The 24,657-nt window shown below is 36.3% G+C and overlaps 1 protein-coding gene across 2 annotated transcripts in view; it reads right to left on the bottom strand.

Annotated features, from left to right (window-relative positions):
- PALLD (palladin, cytoskeletal associated protein) overlaps positions 1-24,657 on the bottom strand; it is a 144,517-nt gene that overhangs the window by 102,472 nt on the left and 17,388 nt on the right. For both annotated transcript variants that reach the window (XM_030947444.1, XM_030947443.1), the window contains exons 2-9: positions 23,150-23,328; positions 20,800-20,866; positions 20,122-20,227; positions 19,098-19,172; positions 16,444-16,585; positions 14,827-14,850; positions 6,478-6,597; positions 5,384-5,702 (exon numbers count right to left, since the gene is read on the bottom strand). In XM_030947444.1, the coding sequence (XP_030803304.1) occupies positions 5,384-5,702; positions 6,478-6,597; positions 14,827-14,850; positions 16,444-16,585; positions 19,098-19,172; positions 20,122-20,227; positions 20,800-20,807 (794 nt within the window). In that variant the 5' untranslated portion in view covers positions 20,808-20,866; positions 23,150-23,328. The remainder of the gene's footprint in view (positions 1-5,383; positions 5,703-6,477; positions 6,598-14,826; positions 14,851-16,443; positions 16,586-19,097; positions 19,173-20,121; positions 20,228-20,799; positions 20,867-23,149; positions 23,329-24,657) is intronic.

The following is a 24,657-nucleotide window of genomic DNA, read 5'->3' on the forward strand; positions in this document are numbered from 1 at the left end:
AATTGATTAAATACATAATCCACCCCCAGCCCCAACATTTGCTGTCCTTTTCTTAGAAAAAATCCCACTCTTGGTACCTTGAGGAGCTGGTGGTGTCAGTAACAAAGGTATGAGAGAGGCAACAGAGCTATAAAGTAACTCAGGCAGAAAAGAGAGAGAGAGCACTCTTGGAAGCATTAAAGACTTTTACAAGTTTAAAGCATGTGTTTAACTGAAAGCTTAAAATGCACAGGCTCAAGCAAGTGGCTGAACTTGTGCACTTGTAGCCCAGAAGACCAACCATATCCAAAAGAAGCATGACCAGCAGCTTGAGGAAGCTTACTCTCCCCACTCTTGTGAGTCCCCACCTGCAGTGCTGCATCCAGCTCTGGGGTCCCCAACATAAGAAAGACATGGACCTGTTTGAACAAGCCCAGAGAAGGCCACAAAGATGCTCAGAGGGCTGGAGCACCTCTCGTGTGAAGGTGGGCTGAGAGAGCCAGGGCTGCTCAGCCTGGAGAAGGTTCTGGGGTACCTTAGAGCAGCCTTTCCAGTACCTCAAGGGGGCCTGGAGCAGACAGGACATATATGGAGTAATGATAGTGATAGGACATGGAGTAATGGCTTTAAACTGAAAGGGGGTAGGTTTAGATTAGATATTAGGAAGAAATTCTTTACTGTGAGGGAGGTGAGACACTGGAAAAGGTTGCCCAGAGAACCTGCATGCACTATCCCTTGAAGCATTCAAGGCCAGGCTGGAAAGGGATTTGAGCAGCCTAGTGTACGGGAAGGTGTCCCTGCCCATTCCAGAAGGACTGGAACTAGATAGTGTTTAAGGGTCCTTTCAACTGAAACCATTCTATGATTTTATTAATTTCCCTCATGCCCCTGCTTGTCCTATAAACTGGATTACTTTCAGTGTTAAAGTACAAATCTGAAAAAATACCAAGGTCCTGTTGCACATACCATGATGGTGCACAAACAGTATATGTATTTCATTACTGTTTCAAGGATATTTGACTTTTCTGGTTAAAATACTGATTAGCTTTTATGTAGGCAGGATGTACACTTAGGTGTACATGTCTCCACCTACTTAGGTCAGAAAACATCAGTGCCAAAAGGAGAAAAAACAAACAAAAAAAAGTATCACCTTTAACCTCTCTTGTTTTTCATATCTATTGTTAGAAAGATATTCAGACTTCTATTACTGCAGATTTTAAAAGGCTTAAAGTTCATTTGTGATTACCCTTTGACACTATGTTAACAAAGACACAAGTAAAAAGGAAATTTCTCAGCAATAACTGCCACTGGTTTTGGGTCATGCTATTCCTTGATCTGAGAAAAGCAATGAAATGTGACTTTCAAACTGTTTTTCATAACACTTCCTATTTCCTCTCTTCGGTCTTCCAGTGGTCTCAGAGATTTTCACAGTGATCCAAGATCACCAAAAAAGACAACAAATGCCTTGTTTTAAACTTACTATTATCTACTCCATTCAGTCCACAGGTGTACCAGGAGAAATTATAACATTACATATTCCTTTTCAGGATTTGCAACTTTTGCATAAGAAATGAGTCTGAGAAAATGGGGAAAAATCCTATTTCTTAGCATATTCTCTCATAAAGTCTCCTTTATTATCATACATTATTTGTTATTAGTAAACTACAAACCCTAGTCCAAGTGCCTGATGATCACTGAAATGGAAATGCTTCACTAAACTTTTCCTTGTTTTAACTCCATTTCTATTAAAAATGTATTGGTATAGAATGAGAGGAAAAAAAGCATTACAAATGAAACATCCATATATAATTGTGAAAACAGATGCAGAAAATGCTCTGGACTTGTACTATTATCAAGGGATTAACCTTATGTGCAGTTATCCTGCTTTACATTTTAGCAAGTTTAGTTAGCATTAGTTATTTCTACTGCAGTAGAAAGTACATGTAGATCAAGGTTTAATTGAGGGTAGACTTTAACAGCAAGATAAAGATCCAAAGGTCCTTATCAACCTTGAAAGAACAGAGCAGATGAAACAAAAGAAATGGATATGCATAGACCTTTGCTCATAAAAGTAAAGCTACATGAATCATTGAACTGTTGCCTATTCTCACATACTGTTTTTCTATCCAGCTCTTCTCTATATACTCTAAAAAGTTTCTTATTGCTCGTAGATATCAAATACAATTATTATGGAAATTATAAACCCCCTTTAAGCTTATATTCTTTGTGGTCATTGTATATGACAGACTTGGATAACACTCCAACACAAAGAGGCTGAACATGAGACAATTGCAGAGAAGTTCTCTGGTCAGATGTTAGAGTTCTAGACAGTCAGGAAGTTCAGGCGCCACATTTTAGTTACACTGAGTCAATGAACTTTAAAATGATGGCTTGTTACAAAGCCAACAAACATCACACAGGTACATCCAGTAACCATATGAGCACTATCTTTTTTTCTCTTACTGTTTTAACATACACATGGAAAAGTAACAGTAATACCAAGCCACTTGAATGGAAGTTCTTAATTTGAAACCATAGACATGTTATATGATAAAGTCCTACAGGACAGCCTTGTGTCTTTTTTGCAGACATTCATAGTGAGGATTATAAAGGGTTTAAGGTAGAACTTTCATATGCAGACTTCACACTGAAATTACTATTAACAACATTTGCCTGATTTTGAGAGATGCAAAATAACTTACATTGCTTCTGAATCTTCTGAAACCTCACCTGCACATTACACCATTATGGACTGAAAAGTCCAAGATACAGTAATAGCTCAACCTCCTTAAATACGTCACTGCAGCAGAGATCAGAATCACAGAAATCAGGGGTTTTTGTCTCAGTTCTACAATCCTTTTACTCTACAGAAACTCATGTTGCAAACAAGACAGCATGAAATATTTGGCCTTTTAACCATATTTAGAATTCTTGTCTTCTAGATTTCACTTTAGAAAAATATCTGGTGTTGATTACTTCCCCAGTTAATTCTATATGTATTTTCCCCAGAATTTTTTATATTGTCACATTAAACTCTTTTAAATATTCTTAGCACCAGACTGAAGCAGCAACTAATGGTGCCTTAAGGATTACTAAACTGTCTATAACCACAACCTGAATGCTTTTTAGAACTTCAAAAAACACTTTTCAAGCCTGAAAACAACTAGGGTAAACAACCCTCTGCAGCATGTCCACTCTTGCATTACATTGAATTGTGATAAATCATTATTTATAGGTGTTGATTACAGCTACACTGCCAAAATGCAAATGTATTTCATACTTCAAGAAGGTACTCAGTCCCTCCCTATTGTTAAATTAAAAATAATAATAAAAAACACAAAACCAAAACCAGCCTATCATTCCCAAACTCTTTGCAATTACTTTCAGTGTTGGTGAAGAAACTGTTTTCAGAGAGTTCACAGATAAACCTGTTAAGTAATTTATAATTTATGATGAACTTGAAAACAAAATATTATTTTGAAAATTTAAAACCAGTCTTCATGAAAAATAAACCTATTGACAATTTCCAGAAGCTTAAAGCTCTCTCCATAGTTAGCAATTTAGAAGTTTATATAACTTTTAAAAAAGGTTATAAGTGTGCTCGCTCTAGCACACTGCTAGTATGTGCTGATTCTATCATGTTTATGGACAGATACAATTCCATAGATGAGTTCTTTTCAAGAGAGATCATTCGCATGGCTGAGAGAGCTACTAAACTACTCAGCTAATTTTAATGTCATTATTTTGTTCACTGTTACTAAGGAAGCAGTTTTCCAAATGCTGAAAGCTGATTTCAAGTGTCTGCAGTCAGGCATTTCTTTTTCTCATCTTGTTGGCACTCTTTCCCTTCCTTTTGCTATTACTGTGCTTGGGAGCAAAATACTTGGCTAAAGAGAAGGCAAGATCTCAATTTCTGACAGCAGCACAGACTTCCATTGCTCTTGACTGCAATCAAGATCAGGCTCTTGTGCATCAAGTGTTGTTAATTGCAAAATAGAGGGATCAAGTGTAATTACTCTAGGGATTCCAAGGTCATCAATTTGAACATCAGCAACTGAAGGGACTTTTGCAATAGCATCCCTCTCACGTTACTGTATTTTATGTTGACTCTATGTTTAAAAACAAACCAAATTTTGCACACATAGCAGTGGAATATTATAAAATGTTTACACTACATTCTTTCCCTTATCCCAGGCAACCTTGCTTCTGGGAAAGAAAGCTCTGGGGTGAAATTTATTTTTAATTGCTCTGCTGGAGCCACTATCTCCTTTCTTCACGAGTGGGTCTTGCAACAGATATGTATGCTGGGTAGAGGACCACCTCTCTCCCATATGCACAACCACCACCCTATACACTGTTATTTCACTACTCTGTTTTTCTAGTTCTTCCACTCCTCCTTCCCTTCTACAGTTGCCAGAGATTGCTTAGAATGACAAAGAGCAACAGAAAGAAAAAGTGGTGAGTAGAAAGGGAATACTGTTAGCTCACTGTCTCAAATGTGTTTTTGTGCATTTAAATTCAACATGAGTGCTAAAATAGCAACATTTTTATATTTTGTAAGTTTCCTGTGAAAACATGGAATAAAGCAAATGGCCTAGTTTAAGATTGAAGACCATGTTTCATGCTTCTTCTTAAATACTTTTTTATAATTTAAAATTCCTTCCAACTATTGATGCAAATGAAATAAAGTTTTAGTTCATCACATTCCAAATATCCTTCAGGGAGATGGCAAAGAGGAGTCTGTGCAATGTTAAAATCAAACTATAAGTTAACAGGGAGCAGAATATTGCTTATGCATAAGGTATCACCATTAACAAAAGGTAAAAATGTTACTGTAACTTTTTTACCACTCATTTTTCTGTTCTTTCCTAGAGCTTTGCCTTCTCAGATTTATAGCTATAAGAGAGCTATTGTAATCTGGCTGAAAGCAGAACAAGATATGTGTTATACATAAACATAAGAAATAATAAAAACATTACACACTTCAATATCCACTGACTACACAAACTCAAGCGCATGCAGAAAAAAAAAAGACCTAAGCAGCGCAGAAACAGAAATAGCATCCAAAAATCTCAGGTCACTATGATCTTTAGGCATGGTGAATAGGGGAAAAAAAGGCACGGAGCAACAGCCACTACAGAATTTCTCTGTTTGTGACTTTATCTTAAACCTCTCTAAAGGCATTGAGATATAGAATGTACTTCCCTTTGATGTAGCACTATGTAAAGGAAAAAAGTGTCTCCTCTATTCAGCTCTTTGGCACATAAATCACAACAGCAGAAAGACTGTTCAAGGGACAGGCACTGTGACTGTCCGCTTGTCTAATGCTAAATTGCTTCGGGCAAAAATTTGCTGTCAACAAATATCAAGTTTATAGGAAACAAAAACACTCAAAAATACTCACAGCTTTGGTTTGGCAAGCACAGGTGGTGGCTCCTTTGTGGGTGAAAGCAAGACAGCTGGAGGTGGAATGGATTTATCACCATTTGGCTTGCTGTTAATCATTCCATTTACTCCATGAAGAGGATGAATGCCATTTGATTTTTCCTCAGACGAATTGAGCTGTTGTTGAAGGTCTATCACACCAGGTCTCAACTCAGTGTTGTTTGCTTGGTGGGTATCTGTAAGTTTCTTAGGAGGAAGCTCAAGAGAGCTAATTTCAACTGGAGGAATTTCAACTGGTGAGAAATGATGGAAGTCATCACTAGAGCATTCCAAGTTGGCTAAAAGAAATCAAAAAGAATGTCTCTTCAACAAGTCATAGACAAAGTACATGGTAAATACAAAATGTATTTTCAGTTTTTTAAAGGTGAAATATCTTTGGTTTTATAAAGTGTTTTTCTAGTCTTCCTATTGATAATTTATGCTGAATTAGATTCATGGGTGGCTATTTATTTTCTGAGTGTGCCTCATGCAAAAGGCACAACTAGAAACCTTAGGGACCTCTCTAAATCTATTTCAGGAATCAAGGCACTAACTGAGATTGACAACTATGGACAGCAACAGCTAAAACAGGACTTCCTGGAGTTTCAGAATTACTGAGGAACAAATAATTTAAAAATGCTGAAGAATGCATGTATACAAGGCAAGTTTGCAATGGCAGCTGGGTTAGTGCATCCCACAACAATATATATGGAAACATATCACAAAACTAAACATATCATGTGACAGTGTTTTATTTTACAAAAGGCCACCTCTAGTAGCATAGTTTCATCTCTTTAATTTTGCCTCTGCTGCCATCTAGTCTTGAACCCTAATGCTTAAGATATGCCAGGCTTGTGGCAGAACTTTAAAAATATATTTCACATTAATAAAAATATTAAACCAGGAAATGAACATAAGAAACACTAGGTTTGCTTTATATGAATGCACTGAGGTTGACAAACCCCATGTCTTACAACAGCCATTTTCCAGAAAGAAAGCAGATTAGCAACTTCACAGATAAATTAATTATGTAAGATTTATAACTAAAAGCTCCTCTTTCTCTTTGTCACATACCTGAGCAGACAGTTAGTTGTGCACTGCTTGTTACTGAACCATGTTCATTTGTTGCTGTGCAGGTGAAAATTCCTGAATCTTCAGGAAAAGTTTCTGCTATTACAAGTGTACATATCTCTTCTGGAAACAAACAGAAAAATAAAGTGCTGCATAAACTATTTAAAGGACCATGTAGTGTTTTTTTACACTGTATGTTAAAAGGATGCCAGAAAGTAGACTTTTACAAAGAAATACTGAGAGAACTGCAGAAGAACTTCCAACAAAAATGGCTTTAAGGAAAATCATTTTGCATCTGAAAGAAGTAAATTCATCAAGCTAAGTTTTCAAAACCAGCTTGAACAGTAATTTTGCAGTTACAAGTCTGTGCAGTTTTCAATGTTTTCTTAATGCAGGATAGTACTGATTAATATAAATGAATGTAATGGTTTCCAGAAATAATTATCTTTGCAAGCTCTTTTTGTGTCTGTATATAACACCATCAGTACAAATGTCACACAATACTTTATTTCTTTCTCTGATTTTTTCTGTATTTAATGCAACATTCAGATCAAATCCCATTTCCAGTAAAACTAGAAAACATTTTATCACCACTTCCAATTAGCTCTTCTAACCACTACACTTACCAGAATTAAAAACTCCAGATGCATAAATATTCCCATTATGCAGAGTTTGGGAAAATAATTTCTGTCTCTGTCTGCACAGCAGTGAGAATAGATACATTAAAAATATAATAAAAAACAGTACCCCCAAAACCTCTTCAGAATACTGTGATAGATATATTCTGTAGCCATTTTAAATTTGTTCATCAATTTTATCCATTTATAATCGGCACACTTAACTGTTTAGGCATATTTTTCCAGTTTCTTCTAAGAAGTCACTTTATCTCTACTTGTAATGGTACTGTTTTTTTAAAGATGTCACAGTACAGATAATTTAAATAATCCTACTATTTACACAACATACAGATAAAATTTTATACCTGGACAATGCTACATTGCAGGTCTCTTTAATTAATTCAGAGTTTCTATTGTTTATGCTGTGTTTTTAGTCTCAAAACCAAAGTGGAGAAGTTTTATAATGTTAAGTTTAATTAAAAAAATAGAAAAATGCATTTTGCAATGTGGACACTTACATTCCCATATATTATCATAAAATTAACTAATAAAAGCATATTGTAAAATGAGGAAAAGTACTTTAGAATCTAATAACTTCCATATGAAAATTATTCTGTAGAAGACTCTCAGTAAGGTCAACTTCACTTCTTATAGTTCAAATAGGAAAACATTTTCAGATAGTGGTTGTTTGTTTTTTTTCCCTGTGGAATGACAGACCACTGTCTCATTTAGACAGCTAACAAAAAGTTTTGAATTTTTTTCCAATTATAAATGACAATGTATCCAAAAGCTTCCTGTACTGGAAATGGGCTAAAAATGAATGACTGACTAAACATTTGGCTCAGAGTTGGTTTTCAGACAGCAGAACATGCCTTTTTTTTTGGCATTGCAAACTAGTCATTCTGCGTAGCTGCAAGAGTCATGTCTGGTAACACTGTAGCACGTTGGATCTTATCTAACACAGATGAAGATTAATGACTCATGAAAGGTCTTATCAGGAAAGTAATGGATAACACAAGCTAGTTTTGAACTACTGAGATCAGCTTTTTTTAGAGCCTTGGTGTGTCATAAGCAGTTGAAGCTGTATTGTTAACCACACGTGCGTACTCCTGGACTGAACTGACCCTGGGGATGTAATCTTATACAGGCAGCATTCTAGTTTCCTGTTCATTTAACAGCAGAATGTTGAAAGCTGGGTCATTCAGGACTGCAAAAGAAGATCATTCCACCAGGCTGAGAACTGCTCTCTGAATGAGGTCAAAGGCAATAAAACACAGCACCCAGCAGAAGTCCTATTTTTCAAAGAGTGGAGGTAATTAATGCATAACATTCTTCCAGCTTTTTAAGTGTGCAAAATGATCACATGAGAAGATCTTCACTCTTCAGTGACAAAAGAATTCTAATGAATTCTACAATGATGTGCTTTGCTTACTGACGAGGTATGTTTTAAAATTATATATGGTAGATTGCAGCAATCTTTGTAAAAATTTTCTAAGTAAATTAATGATGAAAATAATCAGACATTAAAATTTAGTCTTTTCAACCAGACAAACAAGCTGCAACATATTTGTGATCAATCATAAGAAAACTGGCTAAACTGAAAATATAAAAATCCTAACAACAAATCAAATGGCAGCATGGGCAAGAAACACATGTGAACAACACATTGCTATCTTCTTTATCGATTTTCGTCCTCCAAGCCAAGAATCACTCACCCCTTGCTAAAAGGCTTACTACTGTGGAACACATAGAAATGAAATACTAATTTGGCAAAAGAAAGGTTCTTTCAAGATTTCCATAATACACTCTGGATATACTCAGTGTTCTGAGTATTTTTCTACCTTTACATCCTGACTTATGTAATTATTTTACTTTCTGGTACTGTGCTAAGCAGAATCAGAAGATTTGAGGGAAATAATGTCTGTTCTTCTTCCTGGCGTTCATCAGCTGACAAATAACTTCATCACAGAAATGTGTTCCAGAAAGCAGCTCTGAAATGCTGTTCTCAGGGCCTTAAAACACATTTAACACTTGACTAAATGAATACAAAAGCATTTTGTTCACTGAAACATGTAAAATGCTTAGGCACGCAAGTACTTGACTGTTTTGTCAGTTATTTAGAAAGAATGATTACATTTTACAAAGCAATTCTTTCCCTTTATGGCTCATGAGTCCATTAGGAAGAATAAACTTTAGTAAGAGAGAAAACTGTTGCATTTTAACAAATTTTATTACTGGCAATGTGTTTACTTCAGAATGTTTCTCTGTATTACATTAAAGGCAGAGCAGTTCTTATATCTGCAACTTCATCTCTGAATGTGACCATTAACTTCCTCCACTGTAATGCACACACAGCTGGGGAAATAAGTACAGTCCCTTGCTGGTAGCTGTTCATTCCCATGCAATGAACAGATCAATTTCCAGAGCTGCAGGTTCAAAGCCGTAAGTTTTCTGATACGCAAGGGCAGTGGGAAGTCACAGTTGTGGTTTCCTGGTAAAAATCCAACAAAACAGAACCCTACCAACTTGTGTCTTGTTCTCCCTCATGTTCCACAGGTGTTTAACTCCAGTTATACTCAAAGCAATAGACCCATCAAGTTACTTTTCATACAGGTATCTGTGCATCTTTTATAGAAAGAGAATAGTGAAGAGAGAAAATAGGGAAGAATATACAGAGTAGCCTAATAAACAGTAGTATAGCAGACCTGTAGCTTTCAATAACATAACAAAAATGTATTCAATTTGGCTGTTTCTGATGATCACCATCCCATATACCTTTATCCAGTCAGGCAGCTGTTCTGGCTTATTTAATATGCTTTATATCACTCAAGGAATGAAGAGTAAAGTTTTTAGAAGATGCACAAAACAGACTATGTTTGAAGATATCTCAAACAGCACCTACAAAACACTGATAAGAAAACTGAACAACAGCAAATGTGATTGTGAGCAATAAAATGCAGTTTTAGGGCAGAGAGCCTGGGTTTCACAATATCTAATCGATAACCAAGATGTCTGCTATCTAGCCAGATTTGGTACAATAAATGGGAACAATGCTATGGCAACAAAAACTTTAGCCCCCCAAACATTGTTCAGGTTTGAGGAGAAATTAATCCATTTATCGCTGTCAAGGAAAAGTTTATGCTAAAGCTTACCCTAAGGCAATTATGATACTGTAGATGCCTAAGCCACTTTGAAGTTAAGTTAGGTATAACCATGAATATTAATGCACTCCAAAAAAGATTTAAGTGTTTACAGCCGGAGAGGAATGACAGTGGTGGGTATTTAAAAAATGACATAGTACAAAACAGATCAGTTGTTTACTTTGAATTTGGAAGCATCAACAAGCAAGGATAGTTGTAGCAGTCAGACTTAAGATGAGGTCACTGACAGGGACAGAACTCTGTAGGTAACTTGGGAGCACAGAGTACAATTGAAAATTTAATTCACAAGCAATAACATGCAAATTGATCAGACCACCTTAAATGAAGGGGAATTTTAGTCTATTTTCAGTTTTTCTCTTCATCTGACTTCTTGAAATATGGCTCATAGAAGATTGCTCTCCAAGCCCTTGTTTGCCTCTCAGCAGCGAAAGAAGACGACAGATCCTTAGTTGTAATTCTCTTGTTTTCAAGAGAATTAAAGAGTGCAAAGATCTGGCATGCATGCTAACCTACCAAAGCTTCTATGTTTTGAATTTCATCACCTACCAGAAAGGTGATTTTCTTGGTGCAGGGAAGCAGTATGGATTTCTGTAATGTTTGCCATGTATTTTCAGTTTCAAATGTTATGTAGAAATAGGAGGGAATTTCTAAAGGAGATACTTAGAGTGGAGACTCCGGAGCACAGCAGTAAAACAGGAAACAAGAAAGCACAGTCCAAGAGATGTGTTTTGTGAACACACACAGTATTATGCTTAGGAAAAAAAAGCATGTATATGTGGCAATTCCCTGGCAATTTAAGCAAAATTACTTCATACAGTTTTCTTCTTACATGCTGTTAGACAATTGTTCTAATGTAATTCAATACAGTTTGTGGCTGTCTCCAGACAGCTGAGTAATGGTCAAAATATCAACAGCTGGCAAGTGATTCCATGGGATTTTTCATTCTGAGGCAGCCTGTTTTTGAAGGATTCAATCAGTATAAAGTCAAAATGTCCAAGAAAGAAGTACAGAACAGGTAATTTGACAAACTGTGATGTTGGCTTTGAGTAATCTGACTAGCTATTAATTCACAAAGCAGTCTGGAGGGATTTGCAATGCAAACTGATTTCTGTCTAGACAGAAAAAGGAGTGCAAAACACATTAGAGTAGATAGAGTGTAACAAAAAAAAGTAGCCAAAAAACCCCCTTTTCTTCCTAATTTCTTACCTGTGTGAGTTCATTGAATATTTTTCCTTTAAATCATTAGTACTGACCAATCAAAGGACAACCAATGTTATTGAGTGCTGTAGTGTTTATTGATGGTTGGATTTTGGTTGACAACCAGCAATTAAAGTCACACTACAACTTGTTACAATTTATGTAAAATTCCATGGATGTTTTACACTTGGAAAATTTTTTAGAAAACATGTCCATCTTTCAAAATTCTGAATACTTATCTACCATATGCATGTTTCCATGTCAATCTTGCACATGTATTAACCATCTGCATTGAATAGCAGTTATGTGTTTGCTCATGAAAAATTTCCTCTGAAGGCATTGTTTAGTCTGGCTTATAAGAGTTTGTATTACATCACAAACCAGTGCTGCATCTATTACATTTCTGATACCCCTATCCAGCTTCCTGTTGTACAAATTTTAAGATTTTCCATGACATCCTAAAACCCAGTGTTACTTATTACTAGTGGTACTACTAATATACAAAACATTGCTCATTATTTATGCCAAAAGGAAATATTTACATTTTGCCCAAACTTTATTTACATTCCCTTTGCACGCACAGTGCCAATTCCTACACAAATAAGCCAGTAAATGTACTGCCATTAATTTTTGTAGTGTGTAAGACACTGCACTTTTAAGATACTACATTATTTAATAGGGTTTAGTAGGAAAAGATAAGTGCACAAATCTTAAGGGATAGTACAGTACTTAGCTCAGTGATTCCAGGGAAAACACAAAACACCAAACTGAAATTCTTTCACAGAACAAAAGCATGGGAAGGTGCTCATGAATACATATTGCAACATAATTACAAACATGAAAAAAGAAATAATCCAACAGCAAACCAGCCAGACTACAGTCAGGCATTTACTACTGGTATGTCTATAAAACTGCAACAATACAGATACCAAAACTGTTCTGAGATGTCTTCCTATTTTTGTCTTGCCAACTCCCTTGAGAATGGTATGAGATACCGCAACATTAAATAACTTTTCTGTACTTGAGAAGACTCAAGAAATGCACCTTTCATATAAGAATTCATTCCCTAGTACCCTTTAGAACACTTCAGGTATCTTCTCTCAGGGTCTGCAAGCTCCCCAGAAGTTGGAAGGAGAATGTTCAGCACTTTCAACATAATAGTGCAGGCATGTAAGAGGGCTGGCAAAGTGACGATCTCTTTGGACTCAGAATCTCACCTTCTGTTTCCTATTTCCTATTCAGGCAGCAGTTATGAAAGCAAGTTGATAGTTTCATGAACTAATACCAACATCCTTACTTCTTTCATAGCAATAACAGTCAGAGAGGCTACACAAACCTTGCAACTAACAATATGAATATTATTTTGTGAAAAAAAAATCTTCTAGCACTGAACTATTCACACAAAGGAAACCTTTTTTTCTAGGAAAAAAATGCTTCTCCTTTCTACTAGATGATGCTGCATTCTTACTCTAAAATATTTAGTTCATCTAGCATTATACACATTAGGTTTATTAAAGAGGGTGAAAGGGTAAAAAAAAAATTACCAAAACTAAACAAACATTCATGACTATGAGTTTTGACAGAAGAGTCTTAAATTGGATATTAAAAACTCTAAGATAGGCTGGTAAATTTATACTTTGTAGAAACTTTTGTGTAAAATTTCACTCCTTTCAGATACTATCTATCATTTTAAAGGACAAATTGAACACAGTTGAAGTGTATTAGCTGATTTTTTAGGAAAGAAGCTCCCAGTAAGAATGAACCAGATATGATTCTGATAATGTTGGTAGATTAAATCTAGAAAAGATTTTGGTACTTTGACAGGAGAAATGTTCCTCTGAGAAGGGGAAAAAAGTCAACCTATTGATCAGATTGTATTTTCTTTTTAAGATATCAAGAAAACAGCTAAACTAGGAGACTTATTCTGTAATATGTATTACAGGAAAATGTTCTAAGAAAGATGTAGAATTAAACCTTTTAAACCTATTATCCTATATTTATTTTCATATCCCAAGGCTTGATATGGATATATCAAGCCTTTGGATATATATTGAAACTCTCTTCAAACTGTTTTGTACCCTAACTTACAATATTTAAACCCTAAAGTTTGTGTTATGACTATAAAATACTAATAGCTCACTGCTAGCACTTGACATGTTTTAATTCCTCATTAGAGGTTGATTTGGTTTTCCAGTACTCTTCTTTCCTTCATATGGCTCACATTTCCAGCCTCTGCAAATTAAATTATTCAGTCACATGTATTCAGCGCATCAGCTAATACTAGAGCTGATGATGTTGCACACCATGAACAACAGTATTAACTGTTAGGATAGAGCATGTACACCTGTGTGTGTGTGCAATCTGTATATGTATAACGGACATGAGGCAAAATAGGTGTATAACAATTTTGTGAAGTAGCAAGAAAATTAGTAAATAGCTGACAAAGAAAAGAATTTTACCTCTTTCCTTGTTCTCATTTGCATGAAAATTAAAGGAAAGCTGCACTTTTCCTAGCCTGTATCCTCATAGTCACAGTGCTACTTTACAAGTATCTCTCAGCTGCTAGGTCTGTCCTGCCTGTCATTTCAACCCCTCAGAGTTAAAGCATCCCCTCACTGCTAGCATCCTTCAGAGACACTCTTTGTAAATACTCAGATCAAAGATAGAAATTTTTTCTGTTTTTTTCAGTCATAATTAAAAATCTCTCCATATTCAACAATATTCAAGCACAAATGGCCACCCTCTTAAAGCAAAGTTCAGACTGTATTGCTGTCTTCTCTTCTATATGTTTGAGGTAGAAACAATAAAAAACATTCTCAGACTTTCAACATCCACTTGCTATTCAAGAACTTCCCTCCAGTGTATAATGATGTATAATGAGAAAATGAAACAGATAGAGAAAACCTGCAGCTAGAAGAACACTTTTTACTTGTTGAAATCTAGGACTTTTATCTTGTGAATAGGCTAGAAAAATTGAGTCAGTGCATTTTTTTTCTTTTAGGATCAGGTTTTACTTGTGTTTAAGACACATCACATCTGCCAAACTGGATTGGTAAAACTAGCACTTAGTGGTTGGGTGTTATGTAATTCTTATGAGCAGCATTTGGGTAGTGGAATTTTGTGGGACTTATCCCTTTTCCCTCAGTAGCAAGCAAACCATTTACTCCCCTTGCTGGTCTAAATGGAATTTACTGTTTAACTAATAAAGGAATTGATGTAAAGGACAGAGTACAGTATGGGAGGTGTGATAAAGCAGCATTGTCTTTAAGGGGGTTTCAGTTTACCACTGTTCAGCAGAAACACTTTTCTATTTATGGCTTCAGTACAAACTCAAAGAGCTAGTGAATCAAGAGATTATTTTTTCATATGAGTCTTACCAGGTTCAGTTGCAGATCGTGGCTCTGCATATCACATCACAAGGAAGGAAAACAAACAAGAAAAAATTGTTAGAGATTACATTAATAAATATCAGTGAACTGAATGAACATATTATACTGAAATACTGCAAATAAATAAAGAACCTGTACAGCCATTAAAAAATCAACAATATTTAAATTGTTTGTCAGTAGCAGCAGTTCAGTTATTACTTCTAGCCATTAGCACTGAAATGGGAAGAGGAAAGGACTCTGTCCAAAACTGAATCCTGACAGACTAATTTAATGGTCTTTTCCCATCCTGTATTAAAAACAGCCACTTCAGATTATTGCCTGAGCTGATTTTGGCTGAGGGCAGCTGTGCCAGATCTGCTAGAACTTAAAGATGAACTGGAGTCAAAGGCAGCCAAGTGGGATGCCACAATTGCGTGGCATCACATCACCAGTGTGTTTTTCCTCAGTCCCTTTGGCAGCAGAGTGCAGGCCAAGTGGGCTTTCACTTGGAGTGGTGTCCAGTACATCTGGAATTGACTGAGGTGAAGACAGCCAGAACCTCTTGTTCCTAGCCAGGCTAGAAACAAGGAGAGGAGTTAATTGTAATGTTAAATCCAATACTAGGGTCCAGTGGGACCATGGGTGAAGATCGTAATGGCAATACCTTTAAACTGTTGTAACCTGTGATTGAAGTTGCATGTTATAGGAATTACCAGGAACAATGTGAAACAATTGAGGAGAAGCCCTCACAGGAAGCAGTGCAAGGGCAGTGATAACCTGGCCTGGGCTGGCTTTGGTGCTCAGTAAGTCCATGCAACACACCACCTCTCCTGTCCTGGGTATCATCATAACAGATGGAGCCCAAAGACATGGACTAACTGAACTCAAAGTAGGCTTTGTGAAATTTTACAGGGATGATGCATAGACTAAGAGAATGCTATCTGTGTACTAGACCAAAGGATGAGAAGTGGTGGTTCATGAGCATCTCTTGGCTAATATGGGACCTGAGTGTGACATAAACGGTATGGAATAAGGGAGTGGAAAATGTCCTGGGTTTAAGTGGGGTAGAGTTAATTTTCTTCACAGTAGTTGGTATTGGGCCATGTTTAAGATCTGTGCTTAAAACAGTAATACAGAGACATTTTTACTCTTGGTAATACAGAGACTTTTTTATAAAGGCCTCTTCTGCTACTTGTATCTTGCTGATAGTGAGGAGGCTAGGGATGCACGAAGAACTGGGAGGGAACACAGCCAGGACAAACAAGCTGCAGTGATCAAAGTGATATTTCAAACCATATGACGTCATGCTCAGCATATAGATCTAGGTGAAGAAGGAGAGAAGGGCAACATTCAGTTAGTCAACATTCTTCCCAAGCAACTTGCTGGTAATGGAACCTTTCCTTCCTCGGAATGGCTAAACACTTGCCTGCCCATGGGAAGGAGTGAAAAGATTCCTTGTTTTGCTTTGCTTCTGAGACTTTTGCTTTCCCTATTAAACTGTATCTCAACCCATGAGTTCTTTCATTCTTACTTTCCAATTCACTTCGCCAGCACACTGGGGGAGAGTGAATGAGGATCTGTGTGGTCCTCAATGGTGGCTGAAGTTAAACTATGACATTGCCTTACTTTTTTGGAGAATTCTGAAGTCTGGAGAATCTTGAATTTCAATGCCCTGTCGAAACCACTTAACATGAATGGGAGGGGGTCCTCTGACCCTGCATTCCAATACTACGACTTGTCCTTCAGATGCTGTGGCATTTTGTAGCTCCTGAAATGTAAACATCACAATTAAAATAAACCAGAAGCACTTTACATTCTTAAAAATAGTATTTTCTTCCCTTCGTAATTCAACTTGATTGTGTCATTACATTTTTGCAATAGGTATTTTCTTTCATTCTGATTGAATTTAATATGTCTATATAGTTAAAAATTATTGGATAGGTTATCTACAAATACATTCTTAAAAAGACCAGAGATTGGAAAAGTGCAGAAGTATTTAATTCCTCAAATTAACACAAGCAGATCACTGCAGTTTGAGCTTTCAATTTTTGTTCTTCCACAAACTGAAATGAAAATTCTGGAACTAACTACACATTGATTGACTTAATCCTGAGAGAGTAGCTGAGCTGCTTTTGGGTCCAGCTCTAGAAGGTGGAGCTGCTTTTCATCTGAGCCATATGTAACAAACCAAGACAAATTAGATGACACCAATATGATTAGGATATATCAACTAGTGTATGGATAGCTTCTGGGACAGTACTCTGGTTGTAATAAATCCTTGTACACATGTGAAAAATTTCAGAAGAGTCTAGATCTTTAATGAGGAGCTGCAACCAGAGGGAAACACAATATTTTAAGTAACAGAACTGGCAGGTGATAGCCACTATTTTTATCTTTGTTATCTATTTTAAGATTATAAATCAAGGAGTCCTTTTTACTCTGCAGCGGCTGTCTCATTTCCTTTGCAATTTATTGACAACATTTTAGACCTTACTGCAGCAAAGCACTTGAAGTTAAGTCTGAATTCAGAGTTATTCTAGTTTATAATCACAGATCTCTAGCTAATCAAATATGTAAGAATTTTGTTACACGGAAACCTGAAAATCTTTGAGCTGTTCCCTGAACTTTGCATGGGGAGAAATTTATTTCAGGATGCCAGATTAAGTTTATATTTTGTTGTTCATATCTGGTTTGTTTCTTCTTTAATTAGTTTTTTTGGTTTAGTATGTCCCAGCTGTCTTAAGCAAGTTAGTAAGAATTTCAGGGACGAGAGATATGAGCACTACGAAAAACAGCAGTTCTGATTGCTTTGGTAGTCTCTGGATGGGGGATGGACTTCTGTTTCCCACTCTTACCTGGAAATTGCCTGCCTCCCAACCTTGCAGTAACCACATTCTCTAATCTGCGCCTCCACTATTCACCCTCTTGTGACACCTGCAGTATGGGTGCAGAATTATGAGGGATAGAATCAGACCTTTCTAGACATGAGAAAGGAATACGCTGGAGCCAAGCTAGACAGCTGTAGGGAGCAGAGTTTACTCTTATCTCCAGGCAAAACTATTTGCCATCCATATTAATTTTTAATCAAATGTTTTCCTGAAGTAATAACCAGAAATGCTTGATTTTGGCTTCAGCAAGTAGTGATTAAATAATAATTACTACTACAGAAATCATTGTTTGAGGCAAATTGAAATAATATTTTCAACTGAAGCTGTATTTTATAGATAGGGAAGCATACCATCCTTTTTTTGCTGCTACCTAATTCCCAGATCTTAAGTTTGATTTGGGATGACCATGAAGATAAATATTGAGTTAAGTAATTACCTGAGAAATACTGAATAGAATTTTCTGAATAGAAAGTTCTCTTCTAAGAAGTATGATCAGCAGAAGAAAGGATTGGCTCTTGTACTAAGCACTGGTGAGGCTGCACCTCCAATCCCATGCTGAGATTTAGCCCCCTCAGGAAAAACATTGTGGTGCTGGAGCATGTCCAAGGAAGAGCAACAAAGCTAGTAAAAGGTTTAGAGCCCAAATCCTATGAGAAGCAGCTGAGAGACTGGGGTTGTTTAGTTGTGAGAAACAGAGGCTTGGGGGGATGTAATTGCTCTCTAGGAATTTGGAATGAAGTGGGGGTTGGGGCTTCCTCAAAAGTAACACACAATTGGACAAGAGGAAATGGCCTGAGGGTGTGACAAGGAGGTTTAGATTCGATATTGGAAAAATTGTTCAGAGAAAGGGTTGCCAAGTACTGGCTACCCAGGGAAGTCACCATCCATGGAGGTATTTAAAAGCCACATAGATGTGGCACTTATCAACATGGTTTAGCAGTGGGCTTAGTTGTGCTGGGTTAATGGTTGGGCTTGATGATCTTAAAGGTCTTTTCCAAACTAAGTGGTTCTGTGATTTTTAACTTACAATTATTTTTCTAATCAGAGTTAAAAAGCCTGTGTTATTTGTTCTTATCAGTAGATAAATTATTGTGAATGAAGCTTTGTCAAGACTATTATTAGTAATTAGTAATTACCTTGCTATATTTTACAAAGATTTATCAATGGAGAGCAGTCACAGGCATAAGAAAACTCATACAGAATATTCATTTTAATCCACTAGTAGAATGCATAAGAACTTCATTGTTGCAGTGGAAAAGTATTTTCTTAGGAAGTCATTGATACTGAAAAGTTCAAGCTTGATCAAGCCTCCCTGCATTAGGATACATAATTCTGATGTTTTCTTTTGGACTATAAGAGTATGATATAAAAATCACAATGGATAAAATATACCTTTGTAAAAATAGGTGCAGAATAGATAGGCTTGGGTCCATCCAGATGGTGCAGGTATGAAGTAGGGCTTTGAGCCTGCAAAGCAATGCAAGAATGCTGTGAAATGGAAAGAATACTAGTTTCAATGATACGGCCCCTGCATATATGCAAAAATGCAAACTCTCATGTGTGCAGTCTTATTGTTCTTTCTACCATACCTCTTGGAAGACATCACTATTTCACATCTGTTATATTCTGAAATCAGAATGCAAGCTTTGAGGGCTTCTATACTTCCAATAAGAAATTGTATCCAATTGTCGTTGCCTGGAAGTATTTTGAGGATTTGACTCCTGCTAATAGATTCAAGTAAATCTTTTGCATTGAAGCATTTTTGCTTCTCCTGCTCCTACGTCCCTTCACTGATGCAGTGATAAATAAATCCAGGCGCCTAAAAGCTTACCAAGGTTAGCTCAAGGAAGGGAAAAGAATTTACCATGTACAGGACGACAGAGATTTTAATATTGTTTGCATTTTACGATTTACATGTAAACATGTAAAGTTAGCCACAGTGGCATTAAAGACTTAGTACAAATGAATGAACACGATTTTCTATATTTAACATCTAGAAAGTAAAATTTCTTTTTCTCCAATGGGCTGAAAGAAATGACAGCAATATTAAATTTAATAACAAAATTTAAAACTTTTGCTAAAAAATATTGCAGGCATTTGTTTTTAGTACATTGTTTTAGGACTTGAACAAGTCACTATTAAGTGATAAACTCTGTAATTTTCATCATCACTAGATCTGTCTACTGCTTAAATGCTGTGTTGATACATGTTGTGCAAGAATCCATATGTATATTTACTTTTATGTCCCATTCAGTGGATAAATACTTTATTTTTAAAAACCATAATTCTTAATATAGTAATGCAAATATATAGTTTAACAATATGATTCCTCAAAATGACAGAGTTTTTCAGATGTTGCAAATCTTGGAAGAAAATCTGAAATACTTTTACTAATTTAAAAATTGTCTAAAAATACCTGCTGACTGGGCATGGAGATAGGTTGAATTACAGCTGTGGTCACTCCTGATTTTGGTGTAGAAGATCCTATTGTCAAAGAAACAGAAGTGGTTTTCTTTTGGGCCCTGAAAAATAAAAACCCAGGAAGTGTTTTATAGGATCTGAAATGAGAATGTGTTAGTTTTTAATATGTAAGCCTCCTTGTACTTTCTACATATTTAAATATGTCATTATCAACTGAAAAGATCAACATGGCTGTTGAAGATCAAGATGGATGAATGAATCTTGTGTAGAACACAACCTTTGGCTAATTTGCACTTCCTCACACAATAAAAAGTACAGATTTAAGATGAAATTAAAATGTTTGGTTTTTTTTTCTTTAATTGTAGTCCTCTACATATTTCTTTGGAGGCATTGGATTGGGTGACTACACATGAAAATCTGGTTAACTTGAGCTTACTTTTGAATATGAAAAGTTGGTATCAACAAATATGTTGTCAGAGTGAGGACAGCCTTCTCTGACAGAACAAGCAAATTAAAACAATTTACAGTTATTTTACTACACATTTATATCACATGAGAGAAACAAAAAAGACAAGGCATACACAGGTGTACCCCAGATGCTTGTTCCCATTGTAAAACCAAAGATTTTCCAGTATCCCTTATTAAGAACATTTACACAATATTGGTAACTTACTGTGGCATAGCTCCAGATTTTAACTGGAAAATTAAACTTTCAGTCTCTGAATCTGTAGAACTGGCACCTGGAAAAGAAAGTTTTTTTCAATAATCTCATATATTTTATTGATTTATTTAATGTTTAAATTCCAAAGGAAAAACTATGATACTTTTGCATTTCACTTCCAGAATTGAGAACCCTCTGTAACAAACTATGGCAGTTTTTTTATCTGATAAAGATTGTAACTATGTACTTTAGACAGTTACAGAAATCCTAACCATGCCAATTTAATTGCACACTGCTTTCCCAGGGCTCCTAGCTGTCTCCCTTCATATTGAGACAAATATGGCCAAGACAGAAAAAAAATGCTGAGTACTATTGCTCTATGGGAAATGTATAATTTTATTTACTTAAATTTTAAGTTTGAAGCTTAAGCAAACATATGGCTTATACAGATAACAAATCTTCAAACTAAAGTAAGAGCAACTCAGCGTACCAAGACACTTTCAGACTAAACTTGCTGCCCATGATGTCCACATTTCAGACTATTTACATTAACCTACACATAACATTTATGCACTGCTATTTCTTGCCAGTGGAAGTCTTGATATAATGTATGTGTTTGGCAATACCCCGAGCTTACTTAAAGAAAAAAATATGAAAGCATTTATTCCCTTTGTCCTATTTTTTCCTAACAACAGATAGTTCACACATTTATTATAGGCATTTATGCAGTACATATTATTCCTCAAGGAATTTGTGCATATATATGGGTAGCTGTATGTTTAATGCAAACCATAAGCATTTCATAATCAATATGCACAGCATAGCATAGACAGATTCCAATGAAACAATGCAGGGACTAAAACACCCAAGTACCCTATTGATTTACAAAGTTTATGCTGTAAAAAAAAATCAAAGCAATAAGTAGTATAGAACAGATGAGAAGAGAGAAGCAATGAAGAGTCTACATGAAATGATTTAAGAACGTGGAACAACCAGGTCTTGCATGGCTGGGCCTGCTGCACAAAAGAAAGTATGACGCATCAGTGTCATCAAGTCTATTAGTGTACAAAGCACTGCTTGTGTGACAACCTGTTTCCCTTAAAAATGGCAGGGGATGAGCCTAATGACTTGTACAAGTCTTTCTCTTTCAAAGTAACAAGTTATAAAACTGCAAGATAGGACTTCCATATAGCAAGACTGGGAGATGTGACAGAATGAATTGTTTTATTCATCTTTTACTGTTGCTCCTGTCCCTATAACGTCACACAGCCGTATGTACTTGTACTACACCTGAGTATTTCTGAAATCATGATTACTACTGTAAAGAAAACTCCTACTAGAATCTGTAAGATTCAGAAAAGTCTTGGGAATTTTGCTATTATATTCCAATGGCATATTAAAAAGTTCTGAGAATAAAGAGCATAATGAAATAAATCCTATAAAGGCTGTGTCATGATTTATCTAATTAAGAGCAAAAAGGTTTTTTTTTGTTAATAAAAATCTATTTAATAATTTGGTGTGTCATTATTCAGATTTCTTACGACTATTTCTTATGTTTATTTATTTTATGCTTTCAAGTGACCATTTATATTAACTTTAATGAGCTACAAAACTGGTAAAAGAATATGTAGTACCCAATTTTTTGGGAGATGTATGAATTAATATAAAAATTGGTATTCAGTTAAGATAATCTTGCCTGAAATATAGAGTTCTCTACTAAAAATAACTTAATAATTTTACTCATGGTCATCATTAACTTTTCTCAGTGAAAATAATACTTGAGTTATTACTAATTTTGCAGTCAGGAGATATTTTGACAATAACTAGCAGCTGTTTGTGGACAAAACCAATATGACTGACTTTAATCTGACTTAAAATCTGTATGCCAAAGATAATGAATTATAGTACATTTACACAGAACTAAAGATGACACTAAAGATGACTCATTTTGGGCAGCCACATATATTTGCACAGGGAGGCAGATATGTCAAAACTGAGATGGGGATTACTGCTACCAGGAAAATCATTATTACTATCACTAGTCAAAACTTTAACCAGTGATTTACAGAAGTACTGCTTATAATGATATGCCAAAGTTTTTGTTGGTTCCTCCTATTTCATTCTTTGTCTCTTTTCTGCCCAAAATAAATAGCAATCTACTCAGTGACTCCTGATACATTCCTTGAAATATCTGAATTAATATGATATGATGTTAAAAATGTGTTGTGTTAAAGAAAAGCAGAGGAATACCATAAAAATACCACCATACTGAATGTAATGTTAATATAAAGAACCAAAAATAAACTTCAGCTTAATTATCTTTTCTTATATGCATCAAGTATTTTATTATTTTATCTCTTACCTTCAATGAAAATTTCAGCTGATGTGCTATCTGAACCAAAAGAATTTGAGGCCAGACAAGTATAGCGCCCAGTGTCGTCTTCAAAGGCTTCTACTATAATTAGTGAATGAAGTCCTCCACTTTCAGAATGGATCTGAATGTCAGGGGAATTCTGGAGTTCTTTTCCTTCACAGAACCATCTGCAGCCCACACACATGCAGAAAGACAAAGACAAAAAGAATATAACGGATTGGTTCAGGCTCATCGCACACAAGAAGATATTACAGTCTGCTGCAAAAATCTAAATTGCTACTGAAATCAGCACATGGTACTTTGAAGTGTTTAACAAAGAAAGTATTTCACAAAGAAATGGCTTGCTAGAATAAACTTTGTTAAAAAGGTAGGGAGACATTTCTGAATACATAGAAAATTGTACACAACACACCTACATTTTAAAACTATCTCCTGTCCTGTTTTGGTAAATGAGTTTTTCCTGCGCAACTTGTGTATTGGCTTGTTTTGACCACATTCTAATCCATTTTGATATAATTTATCACTCCCATCTACCTAAACTCAGCTGATTCTGCACACAAAATATCTGAATTTGCAATCAGTAGCGCAGGGTCTAGCTGGAAGCCTGTCACTGGTGGTGTCCCCCAGGGGTCGATATTTGGCCTAGTATTATTCATCAATGGCTTGGCTGAATGAGAAGGTGCCTCAGCAAGTTCACTGATGACACAAAGCTGGGAGAGGTGGCCAATATCCCAGACACCTGCGCAGTTCTTCAGAGGGACCTTGGCAGGTTGGAGAGATGGGCAGAGAGGAACCAGCTGAAATTCAGCAAAGGCAGATGCAGGATCCCACACCTGTGGAGGAATAATCATGTGCCAGTATGGACTGGAGGCTGGTGGACACTCAGCTGTCCAAGAGTCAGCAGGGTCCTTGTGGCCAAGAGGCCAATGGTGTCCTGGGGTGTATTAGGAAGAACATTTCAGCAGGTCAAGGGAGTTGATCTTGCACTTCTACTCAGCCCTGGTGAGGCCTCGCCTGGAGTGCTGTGTCCAGTTCTAGGCTCCTCAGGACAAGAGAGACATGGAGCTTCTGGAGCTCCTCTTGAGAGGGCAACAAAGATAATTAAGAGACTGGAGCGTCTCTTATATAAGAGTAGGAGATGGGCCTGTTCAGCCTTGAGAAGAGACAACTGAGACGGAACATCATGAATGTATAGAAGTAGCTGAAGGGAGGGTAACAAAAGGACAGATCCAGGTTCTGCTCAGTGGTGTCAACAGGACAAGAGACAACAGGCAACTGATTCACAGAAAGTCTCACCAGAATATTAGGAAGAACTTTACTGTGCGGGTGACTGAGCATCAGAAGGGATTGCAGACAGAGGGTGTGGGGTCTCCCACACTGGAGATACTCAAGAACTGTCTGGATGCAGTCCTGTGCTCTGCTTGAGCAGGGCGAATGGGACAGATGACCCACAGTGGTCCCTTCCGTCCTGACCCATTCTGGGATTCTGGGATTTT

Source organism: Camarhynchus parvulus, chromosome 4 (assembly GCF_901933205.1).
Source record: "Camarhynchus parvulus chromosome 4, STF_HiC, whole genome shotgun sequence".
Taxonomy (NCBI): domain Eukaryota; kingdom Metazoa; phylum Chordata; class Aves; order Passeriformes; family Thraupidae; genus Camarhynchus; species Camarhynchus parvulus.